Consider the following 20,953-nt stretch of genomic DNA (forward strand, 5'->3'; position numbering starts at 1 on the left):
AGAGACAAAATAATCCAACCCATGAGTTGTTGATGTCCAAGTCTCTCAGTTGTGTCTGACTCTGCAACCCCGTGGACTGCAGCATGCCGGGCTCTCTGTCCTTCACTATCTCCTGAAAGTTTCTCACTTTCTCTTAACATATGTTTCTTTGCATGAGAAATAGAGAGAGTGATGTCTGTACTGCAAATCCACTGGGAGGGGTAGGTGGGGAGTCACACAGGCAGCACCTGGATCACAGTGCAGTGTCCCACAGGCAGTGGCCAGTGACGCATCAACATGCTGTGGTTGTTCAGTCTCGAGGTCATGTCCCTCTCTTTGTGACCCCATGAACTGCAGCCCACCAGGCTTCCCTCTTAACTGCTCAGCTGTGTCTATAGGGTCAGACCTCCTGGCTTATGCTTTTGGAGTCTTAAGTTTCCTCATCTGTAAAATAGGTTTGTAGGACTGTTTTGAGGGTGAACTCTAACACGTGGAAAGCATTTGGTATGGACACTGGAACATGGGAGATGCAGTTAATAGCAGAAGTGTCACCAGGGTGGATGAAACCTCAGCTCCAGCTGTACCCCAGATGAAGCAGGAGGAGACTGATCACAGCTCAGACCCTGTGCGTCTAGTTGCTGGAAGCAGGGATTTGAGCATTGGGTAGGAGTTCGTCGAGCACAGCGGGATCAAGGCCTGATGGAGCAGAGGGTGGAATATTGCAAAGATGTGGAGGTGGGAAGGAGCTGGGTGTAATGAACAGTCCTTGGGGGCTGGAGTGGAAGGAGAGGGGTGGAGAGTGGCTTCCTGTGGTGGGGCTGGACTATAATCTGATCTCCCCTCTCCATGGCACGGGGTCTGCTCACCCTCCCTGGCTTCTCACAGCTCCTGTCTCCCCAGATCCCTGTGTGTGGGGCCTTTATCACCCCTCTGAGAAGTGGAATCTTGCTCTGTAGGAGGCTCACAGCCAGCATGTTCTTTTTAGTGTGTAGCCCAAGCACAATTCTGTCAACCACCTCCTCAGAGCTAGGGTCCTGGGCTGGGGGAAGGCTCCCCGGTGGTGACTAGCAGCGTCTATGGGGCAGCACTGGGCTCCTGATTGGCACTGAGACTGCACTCCTCGCTTCCCCCCACCCCATCTCTCCCTTTTGTTCCTCTCTCCTGCACCCCTCCTCACTGCATTCCTTCCAGCTCTGTCTGGAGCCCCCTTCTTACCCCCATAGCCCAGGTCTGTCCGTCCCTCTGTCTGTCCGTTCCTCTGTCTGTCCCAGTAGGTCTGGAGGTAGGTAGGAAGGGCTCAGCCTCCCTCTCTCTGGGATCTTCCACCTTGGTTCCTGCACTCCTCCTTCCTCTCTGTCCTTTGGGTCTCCCTGGGCATCTGTGTGTGTGTGTGTGTGCGTGTGTGTGTGTGTGTGCGTGTGTGTGTGTGCGCGCGCGCGCGCGCGCACGCGTGTGTTGGGGGATGTGGAGGGCAAGAAGTCAGACCACAGACGGGGGGAGGGCAAGGACCCGCTCCCTCCACCTCGAGGAGGGTGGATCCCAAGGGCTCAGGGTCTGGGGCTCTAGGGTCCGGCTGAGCGGGCTGGTTGGGTCTGGCCGCCTGGCCGGGGCTTAGAGGACCGCCGGAGCTGCCTGGGCTCGGAGGGGGGCCGGAACCTCGCAGTGCTCCCCTCCCCCACTTTCTTAAAGGGCCGGCGCGGGCTGGTGCGGGACGGGTCTGGCCGGCCCTTCTCAGCGGCAGGTCGGGTTGCGCGATCCGGCCCTCAGTGCAGAGAGGCGGGCAGGCGGGCGGGCGTCCTGGGTGGCCGCTGTCGCCTCGCGGATCCGTTCCTCCCGCCCCCCGCCCGCAGTGCCCCCGCCCTTCCCCGCCCTTCCCGCTCCTCCCTCCCTCCTTCTCGCCTTCCTTCCCTCCCTCCTGCCGTCCGTCCCCCCCATCTCTGCTCTGCTTCTCCACAGCCGCGGCTCCGACACCTGAACGGGTAGCAGCGAGCGCGGGAGCCCCGACAGGCGGTGGAGGAGCGGGACGGCCGGTCCACTGTGGCCTCCTCATGGCCCCGCCGTGAGAGGCTGGACCCAGCGACCGGGAGCAGGAGCGGTGAGTGGGGCCGCGCGGGGCCACCTTGTCCCCAGGGCCGGCGTGTTCCCGGACCCCGCCCCTCCCGAAGCCGGGCTGGGGGCCGGGAGGGGCTGCTGCGGTTGGGGGGCTGCATGCTGGGTGGCGGCGCCGCCCTCCGCCCTCCGTGCCCGCCTGGGTCTGCTAACAAAGCTACATTGCGAGATCAATTCCGTGGCGGCTGGAGCATCCGAAGGATACGGTTGTCATGGAGATGGGGCCGAAAGAGGAAGCCCGGGATGGCAGAGTCTGGGCCAGGGAGAGAGGGCACGGCTAGAGAGCCCCAGGCCAGCCTGCAGGGAGGATTAGGGCCGGCAGCCCGATTGTCCCCTGATGCCCCCTCCCCATTTGCCTAATCTGAGTGTATATGTGTACCTTGATGGGGTGCCAGTGGGAGCTTGGTGGCCAGGGACCTGGGGTGTTCGATGCCAGGCCTGCTGGCAGCCACCTTTACCACGGAGCAGCTTTGAGGATTTATTTCTGTTTCCAGTTTCCCAACTTTGACAGCCTGGCTTGGCGGCCAGGCCTCAGCGGCTCCCAGCTCTGCCGCTGGAGCAAGGCTTGTATGGGGGCGTGGCAGGCAGCAGCGGGCAAAGCCAGGAGGCACATAATGGCTATGGCAGCTGCAGGGAAGGAGGGGTCCTCTGAGTCCCTGGTGGGGCTGGGGTGGGGCAGGGAGTCCAGATGTGGGGACCCTCTGCCGGATGCACACCCCCCGCACACACACCCAGAAGGACGTATTCTAACTCTTGCGGTCCCTGGAGGACCTGGGTGCTCCCTGAGTTAGAACTGGGGGCATTGTCTCTGCACCAGTCCAGGGGCCTGCTGCTTCAGCCCATCCCTTCACCTTAGGGCCATCATGGGGGGCCCTGGGAGAGAACTGGGGCCATCAGTCATAATGGAAGTGGGTTTAAGAATTCCTGGCAAGCTCAGGATAAACCAGGCTGAACTCGATGAGTGGGTGAATGAGGAGCAAGGAGAGGGCTCAGAGCTTGGCCAGGGTGAGTGGGCAGCCTGGGCTTGGGGAGAGGCATTTGGACTTTCCTGGGTTTTCCAGCTCCTTCTTTCAGACCTTGGAAACAAGAGCTGCTTAATGGAGGATACTCAGACAGCTCAAAGTAGAGTGGGGAAGGGGCATTGGGATCACCTCCAAGCCTAGTCTGTTGCCCTGGGCAGATATAGTCATTTCCCACCTCTTCCTTGAGAGGTTAGAAATACCGCCTCCCAGCGACACTGCAAATTCTATGACCTGTGACCTCTGAATCAGCAAAGTGGGCCAGACGCCCTCTTTACTCACCTCACATCTCTCATGCCACGCCCACTTCCCCTCTCACGAGCCCCCTTTCCCCAGCCTGTGGTGAGAGACAGTGCCTTCTGAATGGGGCTACTGCAGAGTTTGGTCCTGGTGGAAACAGGGCAGGTCCCTAGGTCATGGCTGAACCAGAGGGTTCCACACAGTGGGATGAGTGGGTGGATTGTGACCCAGCTCAAGAGAGGAGGTTGACTGGAAAGCCCTTGGAAGGCCTCCCTTGCTGGTGCCTTTGCAGTGGGGGACTGAAGCCACAGTGCTTGGGTGGCTTGCCCCTTGTAGTCCCAGGAGTGCGCTGTGGCAGCCCGAGGGGCTTCCCTCCTGCTGCTTGTCCTGGTCTGACAGCTACAGGTGTGTGCTCCCCAGCTGATCTGACCCTGAGTGTTTCCTGAAGTGGGGGGTGGAGCAGTTAGCTGGAAAGAAGGACTTGCTGCTGCTCTTGACAGGACTGAGAGAGGGGTGGGGGGACATGATGTCACCCAGCTTCCATACTCATGCATGGCCACGGTGCTCAATACTCTTGTACACAGGGAAGCATGCCCATTGTTTTTGTTCAGTGGATACTTAGGCTCAGGAGGGCTTCCCAAGTGGCTCCGATGGTAAAAAATCTGCCTGCAGTTCAGGAGACCTGGGTTTGATCCCTGGGTTGGGAAGATCCCCTGGAGAAGGGAAAAGCTACCCACTCCAATATTCTTGCCTAGAGAATTCCATGGACAGAGGAGCCTGGTGAGCTATAGTCATGGGGTCGCAAAGAGTCAGCTCAGGAAAAGTTGCTTGTTCCAAGTCACCTAGTTAGTAAGTGACAGAATCAGGATCTGCACTTGGGCGGAACTGATGGCTCAATGGGTAGGGATTCTGCCTGCAATGCAGGAAACACGAGACGTGGGTTTGATCCCTGGATGGGGAAGTGGTACCCTACTCCAGTATTCTTACCTGGAAAATCCCATGGACAGAGGAGCCTGGCAGGCTACAGTCCATGGGGTTGCACAGAGTCAAAACCGGCTGAGCACAAGGTATACAGAACCATTTGAAGTTGGGACTTCTGTCCCCAGTCTTCCTCTTCTTCCTTGGAGATGCAAGTTAGGAGGGTGGTGGGACTGAACACCTTCGCTTCTGGAGCGAGGAGGTGAATTTGGAGAAAACTGAGGCGCTCAGCTGGGGTCTTCTAGAGAGCCAGGATCGAGGCATTCCTGTCCCGGACGACGTTGGCTTACAGGAGAATGAGACTGCCTCTCGCGACAGACGATGCTGTAGACATTCTGTGCCAGATGGTCTTTTCCAGGAAAATCTGTTTTGAGCGGCATCTTATGTCTGGGCTCCATATTTAGCCTGGCTCCTCACACAGGAGGATACACTCAGACTGTTGCCCCTTGGGGTTTTTTTTGGGGGGGTGGGCCTGGGCCAGACCCAGCTCCTTGCTATGGCTCAGGTAGAGGTGGGTTAGGGCCCCTGCTCTGGATAGCCTTGCCCCAGCTGAGGGCTGCCCTGCTGGTCTCCCTGGGCCCTGGTTGCTTCCCGCAGGGCCTGTCCTTCTAAGCTGGTGTACCCATATGTTAGCTTGACCTCGTTAGGGGGTGAGTCTCTCCAGGACTGTGTCTGCTTGGCCCGGGAGACTCCAGCGTCCGGGCCGGGCCCGCACCCAGTGTGCAGGCTGCTGCATGAGAACTGCCCTTTCCTGTGACCCCTGTGCCTCCACACCCAGCCCTGAGCTCCCCTCTTTAGAGTGTCCCCCTCCAGTTCCTTCCTCCCCCGTAACTTTTTGTCTTGTCACACCTAATCATACAGTGGACACTCACTGTATGAATATATATATACACCCATATCAACATACCTTTTGCCTAGAGACTTCCATTTGTCAGTTATTGACATTTTGCCCACATTTGTTTCTCTCTGAAACTTCTGGAAGTAAGTTGCAGATATCATAGCACTTCAGCTTGAAGTACTCAGTATAAATTTCCTGAAATGAGGACATTTTTCTACAATACATAATATTGTTGTTTAGTTGCTAAGTTGTGTCCAACTCTTGTGCAGCCCCATCGACTGTAGTCCCCCACGATCCCCTGTCCATGGGATTTCCCAGGTAAGAATACTGGAGTGGGTTGCCATTTCCTTCTCCAGGGGATCTTCGCGACCCAGAGACTGAAGCTGTGTCTCCTGCATTGGCAGGTGGATTCTTTACCTCTGAGCCACCAGGGAAGCCCAATACATAATGACTATACTGTTAATCATATCCAAGAAATTTTAATGATGCCACCTAAACTCATATAATTCCATATTCAAATCTCTCTAGTTGTCCCTGTAATGTCCTTTATAGGTTAAAATTTTTTTTTATAAAGAATGGCACATTGCATTTAGTTATGTCTCTTTAGTCTCTCTTAACCTAGAACAATTGTCTGCTTTTTTTTTAAGTCTCTTATGACAGTGTCAGTTTTAAAGAGCCCCGGTCAGTGTTCATGTGGAATGCCCCACATTCTGGATCTGTCTTACTGCTTCCTCATGAATAGATTCAGGTTAAGCCTTTTGGGGTAAGAATGTCCCATAGGTGATGTCGTGTCCTTCTCATTGCCTCCCATCAGGAGGCACTTGTCATTAGCTGCGCTATAATAGTGGTGCTCAGTTAGGTCACTTGGCTAAGGAATCCCTTTGTTTCAATCCCGTTCCTCCTTCTTCCTTACCTCCAGAAGCTTCATCCACCTGGTCATCTGCATTCAGACCGTATGCTGGAGAAGGGTGCTTAGGCAGATGCTGACGGGGCCTTCAAGGAGTTCACAGCCTCAGGGGTGTGGATGGGATGAGCCGCAACTCAGGGCAGGTGCTGTCAGAGTGGGGAAGAAGCCCCGAAAAAGCAGCGAGGGGCACAGGCTGGGGGGACAGTGGAGAGCCTAGGGGGGAGACAGGAAGAAAGGGGGTGGGGCCCGGACCACCGCTGGCCTAGAATGTGGGCTGACAGCTGGCCCTTTCCCCAGGGTACCACGAGCTACTGAAGGGTTTTAAAGAGTGGAGCAAGGAGGCAGATGTGAGTGGTTGGAGAGGCACTTTGCAGAGGCTGGCGTGGCTGGCAGGGCTGGCGTGGTGATAAAGACGGGAAGGAGGCCCTGATGTGGTCCAACACAAGATGCTGGTGTACTGGTTTGAGGCTGCAGTGTGCATGGGGGGCGGTTGGGGGGATAGGGATTTGTGTGATGGCCCTGCTGGAGTGGGGAGGGGGTGGAAAAGGGATGGAATAAGGAGAGATTAAGAGGCAGAGTGATGAGCACTGGTGTTGGTCAGGGAGCAGTCACAGGATGGCTTAGGGAGGGTGTGGAGAATGCTGTTTTCAGTGTGTGAGGTCTGAGGTATTTTCCAGGTCAAAGGAACAGTGTGTGGAGAGCTCGCCAGGTTGTGGTGCCACCTGGGACCACCCTCTTAGGAGCTTGTTTGGGATGAGGGCGGAGGGAAGGCCACATACAGCCTGCAACAGGGGGTGGGATAGTGGGGCTCTCAGGCACCAGCAGGGGTGGGCCTTTGATGGGGGACAGGGCCGGCTCAGAGGCAGCTGCCACTATGAAAGTCAGGATGAACACTGCCTTGCAGGCCCCCCAAGTCCCTTACTTCATTTTGCTTCTTCATACTTGTTGGCAGAGCCCCCACCCTGGTTAAATCCAGTGTCTGGTCTGCCCTCCACCCTCTGCGCTGCTGAATGGGGCTAAGAAAATCCACTGCCTGACTGGTCTCACTTTTAGTTCAAATCCATGAACTTCAAGTGGGTCCTTAGCACTGCTGCGCAGTCCCACATGGGTCCAGGCCCACCCCCTCACTCCCTACGTGGTAGCTGTTTCACTCTTTCTGTCCTGCCTTCAGCCCTAGCCTCTCTCCTGAAGTCCGCTCTCAAAGCACAGGACTTTGCCTCCTGCTTCTTTGAGAAAGCAAAAGCAGCTGGACTGCCAGTGCTGTGTTCACCCATCTGTGGGCCACTGCACCCGTGGGTCTGCCTTTCCCCATCCCTGGGGGTGAAGGATCCCTGCTCCTGGTTGAGGACACCCTCTGTTGTGCAAGAGATCCGGTCCCCTTGTGGAGCAGAGGGGGGCCTATAATGTGGGGGGCCCACACTGCTCCAGCAAATGCCCCCTCCTGCTTTATAGGTTCCCCCTCTACTGGATCATTCCATCAGCAGATATCTTGTTATTGTTTTTCCTGTCTTAAAAGATGACTCCCATTTTCTTCAGCCAGCTATCCCTGCATCTCTGTGCTCCCCTTTATAGCAAAACACCCCAGAAAGGTTGTCCACTGACTGCTTTTCTTGGGGTCACCAGTGACCTCCGTGTTGCTGTATGCAACGGCCTCAGTCCTCATCTGTAGCATCTGACACCTTCAGTCTCTCCCTCTTCCCTGAAATGCATTCCTTGACCTCCAGAACATCCATTGTCCTGTTCCCCACTGACCTCCTTCTCTCCCACTGCCACCTTATAACATTGGAGTGCCCGGGACTCAGCCCTTGAGTGAATGCTCTTCCTCGTTTGCATTCACTCTTGAGTTGACATCATCCAGTCCTGTGGCTTTACACACTGCCTGTGTGCTCTCAGCTCCCAAATTTGTATCCCGAATCTTGATCTCTCTCCTGAGCTCCAATAGCTCACTCAGCATCTTGGCCACCATGTCTGCTGGACACCTCAAACTCAACTTGTCCAAAACTGAGCTCCTTTTTTCCTGATCTTCCTTCCCAAACTTGCTCCATCCAGTCTTCTCCATCTCAGAAATGGTGCCTCCATCCTTCCAGGTGCTCAGGCTCCAAACACTGGTGTCATTCCTGACTTCTCTTTTTATCTCCTACCCTGTGGACTGTCCATCAAGAGGTGAGGCTTATACCAGCCCCTAGGTCTCCCATCGGTGGGCTATGGCTGAATAGGAGGGTCAGTTTCAGAGATGGGGACAGGCAGGCGATCGTGCAATGGCCCAACACAGACCCTGTGCTGAAGCCTGAAGCAGAGACAGGAGAGGGGAGGGGAAGAGGAGGGAAGGAGGGGAAGAGGGTACTCGGCAAGGGAGGGGTTAAGCAGCATGACATAATCAGGAGGTTGGGAGAGGGTGAGGAGGAAGGTCTCAGGGCAGCAGGCAGAGAAGAGGCAGGGTAGATAAAGAACAACATGAGGCTCTGGAGGGTGTGGGGTAAGTGAAAATTGGGCAGGGAGAAGGGAGTATGACGTTTCTTGGTTACCTCTTCTGGCTGTTGAATTAGACTGAGGGGAAGCTGCTTAGAGTTTGAGCCCCTGGAGTCTGCCCCGACCCAGGCTTTTTAGCCAAGGCAGGACTTGTTGGGAGGACTTGCCCTTGGTCAGTTCACTGTAGCTTTTGGGGTTCAACTCTCAGTCTACAAGCTCATGGCTCAAATGTGACTCAAGAAGCAGAGTGAATCCCAGGTGCCAACTGAAGTTCCAGGAAGACAGGCAGCAGCCAACTTAACCAGAGCAGCCTTGTCCTCTGTTGCCCCGCATAACTGAGGGCTCGCCCTGCAGGGAAAGTTGGCTGAGGGCAGAGTCACCACCTATAAACCTGATTCGAGGTTTGACAGCAGGCGCTGTGAAGTTCATCAGTGTTGAGGGCTCTCCAGCCAGCATGCAGATGTATGCAAATGCTAAACAAATGAAGGTGCCAAGTGGCCGGAGGGTACAGAGTGAAGTAAGCTGGGGGATGTCAAAGAATGACCTTTGCAGAGATGGGCCCGGGGGCTCCTAAAGTCCCAGCAGGCTGTGGGGCACATGCAAATAAGATGCAAATGTACACTAGCTCTAGGAACCTCTGCTTGCTGACCATGGGAAAGGAGGCCTTTTAGACCCCCACGACCAAAGGCAAAGCTGGTTCCCCAGGGGCCAGGCTGAGAGGAGGAAAGCCGGGTGGTGCTGGGCTCCTGGTTAATCCCAGATTGACATCACCTGTAGGGGATGGGCGCCTTTTAAGGGAGGTCCAGGCCTCTGGCCCTTGCCCTGTACCCAATGTGGCTTTTGTGCCTTGAGATGGAAAGATTGGAGGGAGCCTGGCCTGGGGCCAGGACTGTAGGGTCCTCACCTGCCTCAGGAAAGGGAGGGGCACCCTCTCTGTCCCACCCTCCTGGTCCCCACAGGAGCCATTCCCCTGCTTTCACCCTTCGGCTGAGTCTCTGATGCTGCCGCCTCAGTACCAGGCTGCCCAGGGCAGATGTCTGCTGGGACCCCTAGGTGTCCTGGATTGCTCTCCTGTGCATTCTGTCCCCAGCATGGCAGCCAGCTTGCTTCCCTGCAGACCTGAGAGATGGTTCTGGAAGAGCAGTAGCTGCTGCCCGTCCCTGAGCACTTGTGCCCAACTCTGAGCTGAGCCTTGCACCCGCAGCATCTCCTCTGTCTTCCCTACAACCTTGAGAGGCAGATGCTGTTAGCACCCCACCGCCCATGTTGCCGCAGAGGGGTCTGAGGCTCAGAGAGGTGGGCAACTGTCCCGAGGTCACACAGCTTGTGGGATTTGAAGCTAGGTCTGTCTGACTGCAGGGTTAGGGCGCTGACCCACCCTCCTGGACTGTTCCATCTGAGGCACTTGTTGCTGCACAAGGTGGTCCAAGCTGAGAAGACCAGGTGAGTAGAGGGATTAGGGTCACTTTGGGGAATAGAAGCAGGGCAGTTCTCAAGGCTCCTGGCTAGACATGCCTATCCTGGACACCTATCCTGCCCTGGGCAGATAGATCACAGAGGAAGCACACGCCTAGCTGACCTGTGCCTAGGAGTGTGCTCATAGCTTTGGGGCGACAGCAAGGTCCAGGCCTCCACACTGCTCAGCTGGCAGAAGTTATGGGGAAGCGCGGTGAGCTGTGTGATCCAGGGGCCCACCTCCCTGGTGCCTGTGCTGTCAGCGGCTCAGCAGGTTCTCTTGGAGGCCTGGAGCACACAGAGCTGGGCCGGCCTAGGCCCTGTGAGTGGTATGGGGTGCAGCTGGCCAAGGTCTGTTCTGAGCACTTACAACACCCCTGCCCTTTTCACTGAGTACCTTACTTAACAATCCTTGTGTGTTTGTGTGTGTGTGAAGATTCCAGCTTATGTGCTGAAATCTGGATGAACTGGGGAGTCAGTTAGTGTCACACAAATTTGGGGGAAGGGCAGTGGAACCACTGGGGGTGTTCAGCTTGGGTTCCCAGGAGGCAGAGAATAAAGCTGAGAATAAAAGTTTTCCAGCTTTTTTTCCTTTTCTTGCAAGCAGCCTTCATGAAACTGAGTGGATGGTGTCAGAGGTGGAAGGTCCTTGGGGATTGTCCAGGTTGGGGTTCATGCCCAGTTTCTATGGATGGGCCGTAGGGGTCCACGAGACTCTCAACACACACACAAATGTTGTGCATTGTGTGAGTCTGCTTGGAGCAAGATCCAGAGCTCCATCAGATGCTCAAGGAGGTCTCAGGCTTAGAAATGGTTGGGAATCTCAATGCACACAGGGAAATGAGGCCAGAAAAGGGTTTCCTTTGCCCAAGCTCCCCTAGCACCCTGAAGGGCAACACCTGAGTGCCTGGCTCCCAGCCCTGCTCTCTGGGACACTGTGATCACTGTTGCCTCTACACTGACATTCCAGAATGATTTTCTCTGCTCCCAGTCCCCATATATACCCTGCCTTGGACATCCCACCCACTCTTAGATTTGGCTTGTCCTCAAGCTGGGTAGTACTCAGCACCACAGGTCCCCTATCCCAGCTCTGCCTCATGTTCTTCCATTTCTATTAAGTGGGCCTGTACTCCCCCATCTCCTCCCAAATCCACTCAGCTGCCTGATGCCACCGGTGTGGCTGTGGTCACTGTGGGTGCCTGTCTCCCCGACCCCCTGCTCTAGCATGAAGCACTGGGTTGTCCCTTTCCTGCCCTAGCTTCTCCTAGAGGAGAATGGTTTCAATGCCAGCTGCCCAGTGATGTAGGTCTAACTGCCCTAGACCTTGCCCCAGGCCCCTGGACTCCTCATCCCACCTCACATCCCACTGGGGGACCACCTTTTGAGTGGCTGCTGCCTCCCTCCGTGTGTGTTTTTGTGTCTAAGTGTGTGTGTGGACGTGTGTTTGTGCCCACCAATGCGGTACTGTATGCTTGCTCACAGACGTGCACAGGCGCCTGCACCTTTGCGTCTGCCCTCTGTCTTATAGAACATATTGCGCCCTCCAGCCCTTTTCTTGAGCTTCCCACATTCCCTGGCTTGGGTCCCAGCATGGAAGGCACTTTATAAAGTTATCCCTTTGACAGTCCTGTGTCATTCTAAGCAGACACCAGCCTTGTCACTTTCCACCTTTGTGACCCTGAGCATGGTCCTCAACCTCTCAGCCTCTGCCTACAGTGGGGATGATGGTAATCTCTAGGTTTTCATTTGCCAAATATTTAAAAAGTGACCACTATTTCCCAGGCCCTGTTCTAGGCTCTGGGAGAGACAGCAGTGAACATGACCTAGTCCCCACCCGCACTGAACTCACCAGCTAGTGAGGGAGACGGGCAGAAAATAAGGAAACAAATGGAAAATGGAGTTTCAGGTCTGCTAAGTGGTGCTTAGCAGACACAGTGCTCTGTGAAGAAATGTGAAAGAGTGCTCGGTAATCAGGGAGGACCTCTCTGAAGAGACAGCGTTGGAGTTAAGCCCTGAGTGACAGAAGAGGCAGTCATTTAAAGATCTAGGGAAGGAGCATTCTAGGCCAAGGGTACAGCTGGTGCAAAGGCCCTGAGGTGGGAATGAGCTCAGGGAGCAGAAAGAAGGCCAGTGTGGCTGCTGGGGTGGGGGATGGGCCGAGGGCCGTGAACCAGCTCAGGCAGAGCCTTTTTAGGCCATGCTGAGGAGGCCAGATTGGCCATGGGAGCCGATGGGGTTACCAGTGAGGGAGGGGGTGTGATGTAATTTGTGTTTTCACAACTCGCTCCACCTGCCATGGGGGAAGTGGGAAGGGGGCTAGGGTTGTCGTAGGAACACCTGAGACCTGGCCCAGCCACAGTTCCATTACCATCCTGGGTCCCATCTTGGTTGGAGCTGAAAAAGAGGCTGCTCAGCCCAAGGTTATCCCAAGGGCAGTCCACAGAGCCACCGCCTGGAGTGGGTCCTGGTTCTGGCTGAGGGAGGATGCAGGGGATGTAGCCACTGCCAGCCTGTCATTTGCCGGCATCTCCTTGGGATGGGTGCCCTGTGGCCCAGCTGTCCTCCCATCCCCTGCTCTTGCCGGCAGGGCTGGAAGTGGGCAGGGCCACTGCTTTGGGTAGACGCTTCTGGTGGAGGATTTGAGCCTGTGATCTCATGGGAGGGTCTGGGAAATGGGGGCTCATCCTGTACTCCCAGCCCATCTGGGTGCAGAGAGAGGCTGCTCTTGAGTCTCAAGGCAGCTACTCGCCCTGTGTCCTCAGGCAAACTTTTTCCTGGTTCCATGCCTCAGTCTCCCCATATGTCAAATGCGGTAGTAGAGAGAGTGGGCTGTAGCTGCCTTTCTCCTTGACCTCTGTAGTGTGTTTGTTCTTCCTTGGATCTCAGCCCTCTCAGCACTCATGACCTTAAGTTTTCCCACCGGCCTTGGGGAAGGAGAGCGGAGGTGATGCCCCCCATCTGCAGATGGATTCATAAAGATCATAAAGGTCAGACAGGACAGTGATGAGTCCCAGGGCACATGGTGATTCAGAGCAAGGATCTGGGGCATCATTTTACATTCTGCTCAGAAGACCCCCCCTGTATGCACCCCTCCTTGGGTCCAGCAAGAGAGGGGGGTCCTGGCTCAGCTCTTTCTGGGCTCAGTTGGCCTTTAGCCCAGGCAAGGACTCTGGGCCCCTGCCCAAAGTGTAGCTCAATGTGCCCCTTGTCTGTCCACCCCAGAAGCTGAGGACACGGCCCCGTGCCCAGTGTTGGCAGAACCTCCATCACGCTGTCAGCTGCAGGAGGACATGGCAGGGCAGGTAGGGCTGGAGCCAGCCTGAGGCAGCTGCTGGGCGTTGGGGGTGACCTGGGGCCTCCCAAGAGGTCCTTGATTTGTCCACAACCCTGGCTTTGGGGGTGGTGTAGACTGAGCTCCAGGGGAAGCCACTTATGCTCTCAAATGTTAGGCTTCCCTGGGAGCCCAGGCAGAGCCCCAGCCAAAGGGGAGGCACTGCGCCCTGCTGGGCTCAGCCTCCCTGTGTGGCTATGGGAACCTGAGGGATCCTGGTGGAATTGGGTTGATGCTCTATGCCCCAGATCCAGTGCTCACCCATGCCTGTGGGCTAGAAAGCAGACCAGAGGACCAGAACTCAGGCAGCAGGCCCATAGACATCGTCATCCCTCCTCTTTCCTTTCTAAATGCTTCCCTCCCTGCAAGGAGTCTCAGCTGAGGAGATGACCTCCTGTTCTCCCTCCTTGAGAACACAACCTGAGGGAATGGATTGAAATAGCCGCTGCAGCAAGGGATTTAGGGCAGACCAGAAAGAATCCCTCACTCAGTGCCAAGCCCCTTGGGGTCCCCAGTGTCCTAGGATCAGGGCCCAGATAGTCTGGGGCCTGGCTTGTCACATTTCTTTTTTTTTTTTTTAAGTCTGTGGAAGTTTTCTTTTTTTAGAGTAAAAATCTTCTGCTCATACAGTCTTCAAAACTCTAGGAGGCGACACTCAGGGGTGCGTGGGCTGAGGGCCCAGATCCCCCATCACTCCTGCTCTCTTCTGCTCCATGTTTGAAAACCAAGGAGCACATGAACCTTAAGTGGTCCTGTGGTGACAAACCTCCCTCCAATTGCTCAGGAGCCCCCAGAGTAGACTCACCTTCCTCTCCGGGCTCATCTCTATGCGGGAAGTTTCTCCTGGAGTCCAACACAGTGTTTCCTAAACTTGCCATATGATAAGAGTAACAGGTCACTATACCCATTCTCCAGAGACTCTGATTCAGGAGGCCTGGGGGAGGGCCTGTATTTAACAAATTCCTCCAGGTGATGACCAGGTGAGTGTAGGAAGTGTGGGCCTTCCTTAAATCCCTGTTGCTGTACCCGCAGCTTGTTCTGCAGCTCAGAAGGCGGACCAGTCATTCTCCTCCACCAGCCTTTCCTGAACCCCCAGCACCTCTTCTCCAGAGGAGAGTGGGGGTGCTGGGGGAAGCTGAGGCCTGAAGAGAGGTGGAAGGGAGTTCTTGGGAGGGACTGGTCTGTGTCCTTGCTGGCAGAGGTCACTGGGGGTGGGGTGGGGCAGAAATGGCCACAGACAGAGAGGGCCGAGGCACACAGCCCATCACTCTGCCCTCCCACCTGAGATTGGGCAGGAGGCCTCTGGGAAACTGAACTGGTTCTGATGTGTTTAGAAAGGGATGGGGTGGAGGTGGCAGGTAAAATGAATCTCCTCCTTTTACAGAGGAGAAACAGACCCAGAGCAGGCAGAGGGAAGGGGGTGTTGGCGTGGTGGGAGCAGTGAGGGTCCCAACCTGGACCCTCACGAGGTCACACAGTGAGTTGGGCCCCATGGGAGCCTCCTCACGAGTCCCTCTTCAAGTCTGGGTGAGCTCTGGGGGCCAAGTGTCAAAGGGAACCCCAGCGCCCCCGCCGCCCCCTCTCCAGTTCCCTCTGGCACAGCCAGAGCGTTGGGCACTGCGTGGTGGAGGAAGCCCCGATCTCGGTTGAGTCTCCCGGGTGGCGCCGCCCCTGCTCAGCACCCTGGACAGCACCTCGTTCTTGCGCCTCAGGATAGCCTCCTCTGGGCCTCACTTTGGCTTCTCTGGGGTGGCCTCTGTTCTGATTGATGTCCTTGCCTCCTTTCTTAACTCTCTCTGTAAAGGCAGACCGTAATCCAGAGCTCTCCATGCACCACTTCTCTGGATCCTGGAGCCAGGGTGAGGGAACATGGAAAGAGGCAAAGTGGCTGCCTGCTGTTGGCCTGGGGTTTTGTTCCCTCACTCACCAGCAGGAAGTGGTCTTGGAGGAGTCTTGGACATTTCCCTAGTTCTGCCCAGCCCAGATCTCCCTTAGAGGTTTTGGTGAATTCTGAAGGACTCGGCAGAGATACATAAGAGGTAACAGGGAAGGTAGGATTGGGGCACAGTGGTGGCTGGGGGTCAAGGGAGAGGTGAGTGGGGCTGGCCTGAGCAAGGCAGTGAGACTCAGACTCCTCCAAGACTCTAGCTAAGACGTCCTGGGAAGATCATCTGGGCCCACCTCTTCGTCCTCAGGCAGGCTGCCTGGTGCTGGTTCTCCTGGGCATTGAACTCCCAGCACCTGTTCTTTCTCATCCACCCCGTTCTCTCTCCATCTGCTGCCAGGTCTAAAGGAGTCCTTAGAGCGGCCAGCGGGGGGAGAGGCAGTGGCTGCCATGGATGAGGATACGCTTCTGTCCGCACTGCCTGGGGAAGATGGCGCCACCTGGGACCCCAGCCTGGAACCCGAGGAGGAACCTGGGGTCCAGAATGGAATGGCATCCAGTGAGGACCTGAACAGTAGCCACACCAACCTGGGGGATGCAATGAAGGGCACCCTGGCAGACACTGAGGGGCATACAAAAGGCCTGGACATGGCCCTCCATGGCCTCAGCCTTGGCCTCTCCCTCACCAATGGCCTCGCCCTGGGGCCAGACTCAAACATTCTGGAACACTCTATAGAGCCCAGCCCCTGGAGGGCTGGTGGGCTGGCCGAGGGGGACAATGCCTCCAGGAGCCTCTGTCCAGACACTGAGGATCCTCCACTGGGGTAAGTAGGAGTCTCGGAATGGGGGTCACCACATTTGCTCCAGTGCTGCATGGCCTGGGCCTTGCCACTTAGCCTTTCTGGTTCTTCTTTTCCTCATACATGAAATGGGAATTTGATGTCCCTGTTTTGGGAAGATAGAGCTATAAGAGAGATTTCAAAGGCCAACATGCCTGTTGTGTCCCCACTCTCAGTTCCCCGAATCACCAGGGGCTGTTTCTTTTAAAAAGTTTAAAAACTTTTTTCTTTTCTTTTTCTTTTCCGTTATTGCTTATTACAGATATTGACTGCAGTTCTCTGTGCTATGCAACAGGATGTTGTTTGTCCATTCTATACATGATGATTTGCACCTGTCATCCCAAACTCTGAGCCCATCCCTTCCTCAGCTCCCCTTCCACCATGGACTGTTTCTATGTAGAGCTGGAGGGCCACACTCCCTCCATCCCAGGCTGAGGATCAGAGTTCCAAAATGCCTTGATGCAGGAGGTCATCTGGCTCATCCTTCTGCTTCCTGGAGATGAGAATCTCCCAATTCCACAACTGACCTAAAGAGAGTAGGCTTTGTAGATTAATCTCTGTCAGCTATCCCTCCTTGAGTGCCGTCCGGGAATTCGACAAGGAACTCCTACTTATTGGAGTAAGTCCTACTTCCTGGAGTTACAGCCCTATTTCTATAATCTCCAGCTGCAGGTGGAGCGGGTTGGCATCTTAGAGGTCCCAGTTAGACAAGGCGGGTAGGGATGGTTCAGGGGAATGGTTAGAAGCCCCCAAGGTGAGCTGAGAAAAGAAAGCATATAGGTTTAGTGTGCTGCAGGGGCTTCCCTGGTTGTGCTAGTGGTAAAGAACCAGCCTGCCAGTGCAGGAGACATGAGACACAGGTTCAGTCCCTGGGTGGGGAAGAGCTCTTGGAATAGCGGATGGCAACCCACTCCAGTATTCTTGCCTTGAGAATTCCATGGACAGAGGAGGCTGGCGGGCTATGGTCCATAGGGTTGCAAAGAGTCGGACACGACTGAAGGGACTTAGCATGCACACACTGCTATAGGCCCTGCTCTGGGCAGGAAGTGTGTAAGAGGTGTGTGAGCACGTGTGTGGGGGACATGCATGTGTATGCTTGGCCTGTGTACTGATGCGTGCACGACAGATGCGTGCATGACAGATGTGAGCCTGTCGGTGTGCCTGGCCTGTGCATTAGGGGCACATTTGGGTGTGCACGTGGATGCATGTGTCATGTGCATCCTAGCTGGAATCACACACTCCTAGCTGGAGTGTGTCTAGGTCTCCAAGACAGGGTCAGATGCCTGCATGCCCTGGGCATGCCATATGAGGGTTTCCACCTGGGCAGGACCTGGTGTGGTGTGGGGCCCCGTGAGGTGCAGGCAGGGGGCTGGGGTTCTTGGAACTGCTGTTTGTGTTTAGGTGGTATAGTTTTGGAGGCTGGCTGAAGGTGGGGCAGATGGGAGTCTGGAGACTGGGCTAATGGTTTTCAAGCCCCTATCAAAACTGCCCTCCAAGTGTGCTCATGTGCATGAAAGGGTGGGGTATGTGGGGGAACCATTCATGGTTCTGACATGGGATGAGCCCCCAAGGGCAGGACTCTACCTTATTGTTCTAGGACCCCATACGGGCCTGTCAGAGAGAGCTGCTGGGCAGATTTGGGGTGTCTGCTCTGGCGGCCAGGGCAGTGGCCCTTCTCTTCCCTCCTGTCCTCCCAGAGGTCAGTAGAGGCAGCTTCCACCCCCGCCCCCTGCTGGGCAGCCTACTTGTGACCCAGTGTGACACTTTCCCCTACTTCCTTTTCTAAATGAGGCTGCCCTCTCAACTCCTGTGGGACTGGAGTGGGTGATGGCTGTGGTCTCAGAGTTTCACTCTCAGGTCAGTATTTCTCCAGGAAGCATGCAGGAATCAAATCTCAGGCATGGTGCGGGGGCTGCGGTGTCCAAGGAGTGTCTGGAGGGGGTGGGGCACTGCTTCATCCTCCAAATACGACTCCGTCTCTGTGAGGCCCCAGGGGTTGGGGGATAAGCAGGACATGGGCGGATCCTCCAGGGAACCAGGGTGTGCTTCTTTGCACATGGTGGGCCCTTATTTATCTGAAATGGGCCGGGCTCAGCCTGCTTCTTCCTCTTGCTTTTTCTTCCTCTCTCTCGGTCTCTCTCTCTTTATCTGTTACTCTCTGTCTCTCTGATTCTGTCTCTGTTTTCTGTGTTGTTTGTATCTCTTTTCTGCCTCATTCTTGTCTCTCTTATTTCTCTTCTCTTCTCTTTCTCTCCTTGTCTCTATTTTGATCTCTTTTGGTCCTCTTCCTCGCCTGACTTCCCTGCTTACTTGCGCATCTCCCCAGTGGGTAAGAGGCTTCGCTTCATCTACGTGTGTCTCTCTCTTTTAGGTTCTGGGGATACATCAGTGAACAGAATATACAGAAACTCCTACTTTCACGGAGCTTATAGTCTAGTGAGGAGACAGATAATAAATCATAAAAATAATAGATACTTACGTAGTATGTTGGAAGGGGGCAAGTACCTTGGAAAAAATGAAGTAAGAAAGAGGGACTAGGGGAGGCAGTAGGTCCCAGTTATAAATAGGGCATTCAGGGTGAGAAAGGGATGTGGAAGGGAGGCTCCAGCTTGAGGGAAGTGCACTCTAGGCAGAGGAAACCACTGGTGCAAGAGCCTCTCTGGGGGGCAGCACAAGGCATGGCTTGTGGGAGTGGGCCTCCAGGCTGACAGGCATCTACTCATTCACCCAGCACACCATTCAGCAAGGCTTAGAGGATTTCCTATGTGCTGGCTGCTCCCTGGCCTTGTGTGTGGTGGGGGAAACAGGTGTAAATAGGGGAATAAACAGAAGGCGACAGGCTGAGCGGGGCTAGGAGGAGATAAAGGGGCACCCTGAGGATAGGCACTAATGAGGGCCCCTGTGGTGGGTGGTCTGGGCCTGCCTCCCTCAGTCTCTCTGAGGAGGTGACATTAAGCAAGGCCTGGGCAGCCGAGCTAAGAACCACCCAGGCTGTGGGACAGCAAAATTGTGACCCAGCGAGACACTAGCTGTGATGGGGAGCCTGGAAGGAGGAGCCCCCTCCCCCTTTCCTGGGCCAGGCAGGAGTGAGAGTCTCACACTCATTCATTTAGATGAATGATGCCTAGTGGGGGCCAGGCCTGGTGGGCACTGGGGGAGGGCAGGACCATGCCTGCCCTTTCAAGCTGTACCCTAGTACCCAGCCCAGCATCTGGCACCTGTGTTCAGTAGGGGTTGGCTGAGAGAATAAACAGGACACGATCCTGCCGGCTCCCCACACCGAGGGAACTCCCGGACGTGGATTGGTGCCATCCTAGCACCTGTAAGGGGCCATCTGGCAGGACGGTGACTGGTCTGCGCATCCCACAGGCTGGGTGGCCCCGGAGAGCCAGATGTGCGCGATGGCTTCAGCGCCACGTTTGAGAAGATTGTGGAGTCGGAGCTGCTGCGGGGCACCCAGTACAGCAGCCTGGACTCCTTGGACATGCTGAGCCTCACGGACGAGAGCGACAGCTGCGTCAGCTTCGAGGCCCCTCTCACGCCCCTCATCCAGCAGCGGGCCCGGGACAGCCCTGAGCTAGGCGCGGGCTTGGGCACTGGGGACATGGGGTCTGAGGGGGACATGGGAGCAGCCGGTGGCGGTGGGGTGCTTGGCAGCCCCCTGCGGCGCTCCATCTCTGGCAGCCGCTCCGAGAATGTCCTGAGCCGCCTGTCTCTCACGGCGGTGCCCAACGGCTTCCATGAAGACGGACCCCTGGGCCCACGCGGGGACGAGGAGGACGATGAGGAGGAGGAGGAGGAGGAGGAGGAGGACACGGACAAGCTGCTGAACTCGGCCAGGTGAGGCAGGGCCCGGGGCTGGGAGCCGAGAACACAGAGGAGGCAAAATGAGTCAGGATAAGCCAGGGCCCAGAGTGAACAGCCCTCTGCACCCAGACCTTCCACCCACTGCCTGAGGTTCCATCCTGCCCTTCCAGGTCTTTCCAGCCTGGGTGGGGTCAGGGGCTGGTCATCTAATGGTTTCCTCTGAGGGTTTTTCTGGAGGTCTAACTTGATTCTGTCCTGATGCAGTGGAGCTTCTTTCCCTGGTCTTGGGAGACCTTCCAGCCCCTGCCCAAGGGTCTCTGACCCCCTCATCTCCACCCCACCTTCCCTCTTCAGCGATCCCAGCCTGAAGGATGGCCTGTCGGACTCAGACTCAGAGCTGAGCAGCTCAGAGGGGCTGGAGTCTGGCAGCACAGACCCACTGGCCAACGGGGGCCAGGGCGTCAGTGAGGCTGCCCGCCGGCTGGCGCGCCGGCTCTACCACCTGGAGGGCTTTCAGCGCTGCGACGTGGCCCGACAGCTGGGCAAGAAGTGAGTTGCATCTCCATCCCCAATCTCAAGCAAACCTGTGTCTTCCTCAGCCCAAGGTGATGTGGTGACTTCCTTCAGGGGTGCCTAGTGCTGGGGGCTCCCAACAGTCCCCAAGAACTGCCGCTGTCCTCATTCTGGGCCTTGCCCTAAATCTGTTTCCTTTCTGGGCTGCCTGGGCGAGGGCCCCTGCTCCTAGGGAAGGGAGGTAGGGTTGGGGGGCCCCTCGGGGCTGGGGGAGTGGCATGTGGCATCAAGGACGGAGCAGTCAGGCAGGGTCTCCTGGGTGAACTAATGGGGCCAGGGATGGAGGAACACCTGGTCTGAACGGGGACTGCCTGGGACCCCGGAGCTGGGCAAGGGGACCCTGACCCTCACTGAGCCCCACTCACTGTCTGTTGGGACCAGCTGAAAAGGGGGACTGCCTACATACATGCCCCGGTCTTTGGACTCAGGGAAGGGAACTAGCCAGGTTGAAGCCCTGGGGGATGGGGGACAGTCAGCCGTGAAGTCAATCGGTATGTCACGAGGAGGTCTGACCACCAGCACAT

At 56.1% G+C, this 20,953-nt stretch overlaps 1 protein-coding gene across 1 annotated transcript in view; it reads left to right on the plus strand.

The window, feature by feature from the left end:
* The first annotated feature begins 1,935 nt into the window (after positions 1–1,935).
* The window catches only part of PSD2 (pleckstrin and Sec7 domain containing 2), a 52,698-nt gene continuing 33,680 nt past the window's right edge, over positions 1,936–20,953 (plus strand). The window contains exons 1-4 of the mRNA XM_069589830.1: positions 1,936–2,074; positions 15,611–16,034; positions 19,419–19,889; positions 20,211–20,405. Coding sequence (XP_069445931.1) covers positions 15,661–16,034; positions 19,419–19,889; positions 20,211–20,405 — 1,040 coding nt within the window. The 5' untranslated portion in view covers positions 1,936–2,074; positions 15,611–15,660. The remainder of the gene's footprint in view (positions 2,075–15,610; positions 16,035–19,418; positions 19,890–20,210; positions 20,406–20,953) is intronic.

The sequence above is a fragment of the Ovis canadensis genome, chromosome 5 (assembly GCF_042477335.2).
Source record: "Ovis canadensis isolate MfBH-ARS-UI-01 breed Bighorn chromosome 5, ARS-UI_OviCan_v2, whole genome shotgun sequence".
Classification (NCBI taxonomy): Eukaryota; Metazoa; Chordata; class Mammalia; order Artiodactyla; family Bovidae; genus Ovis; species Ovis canadensis.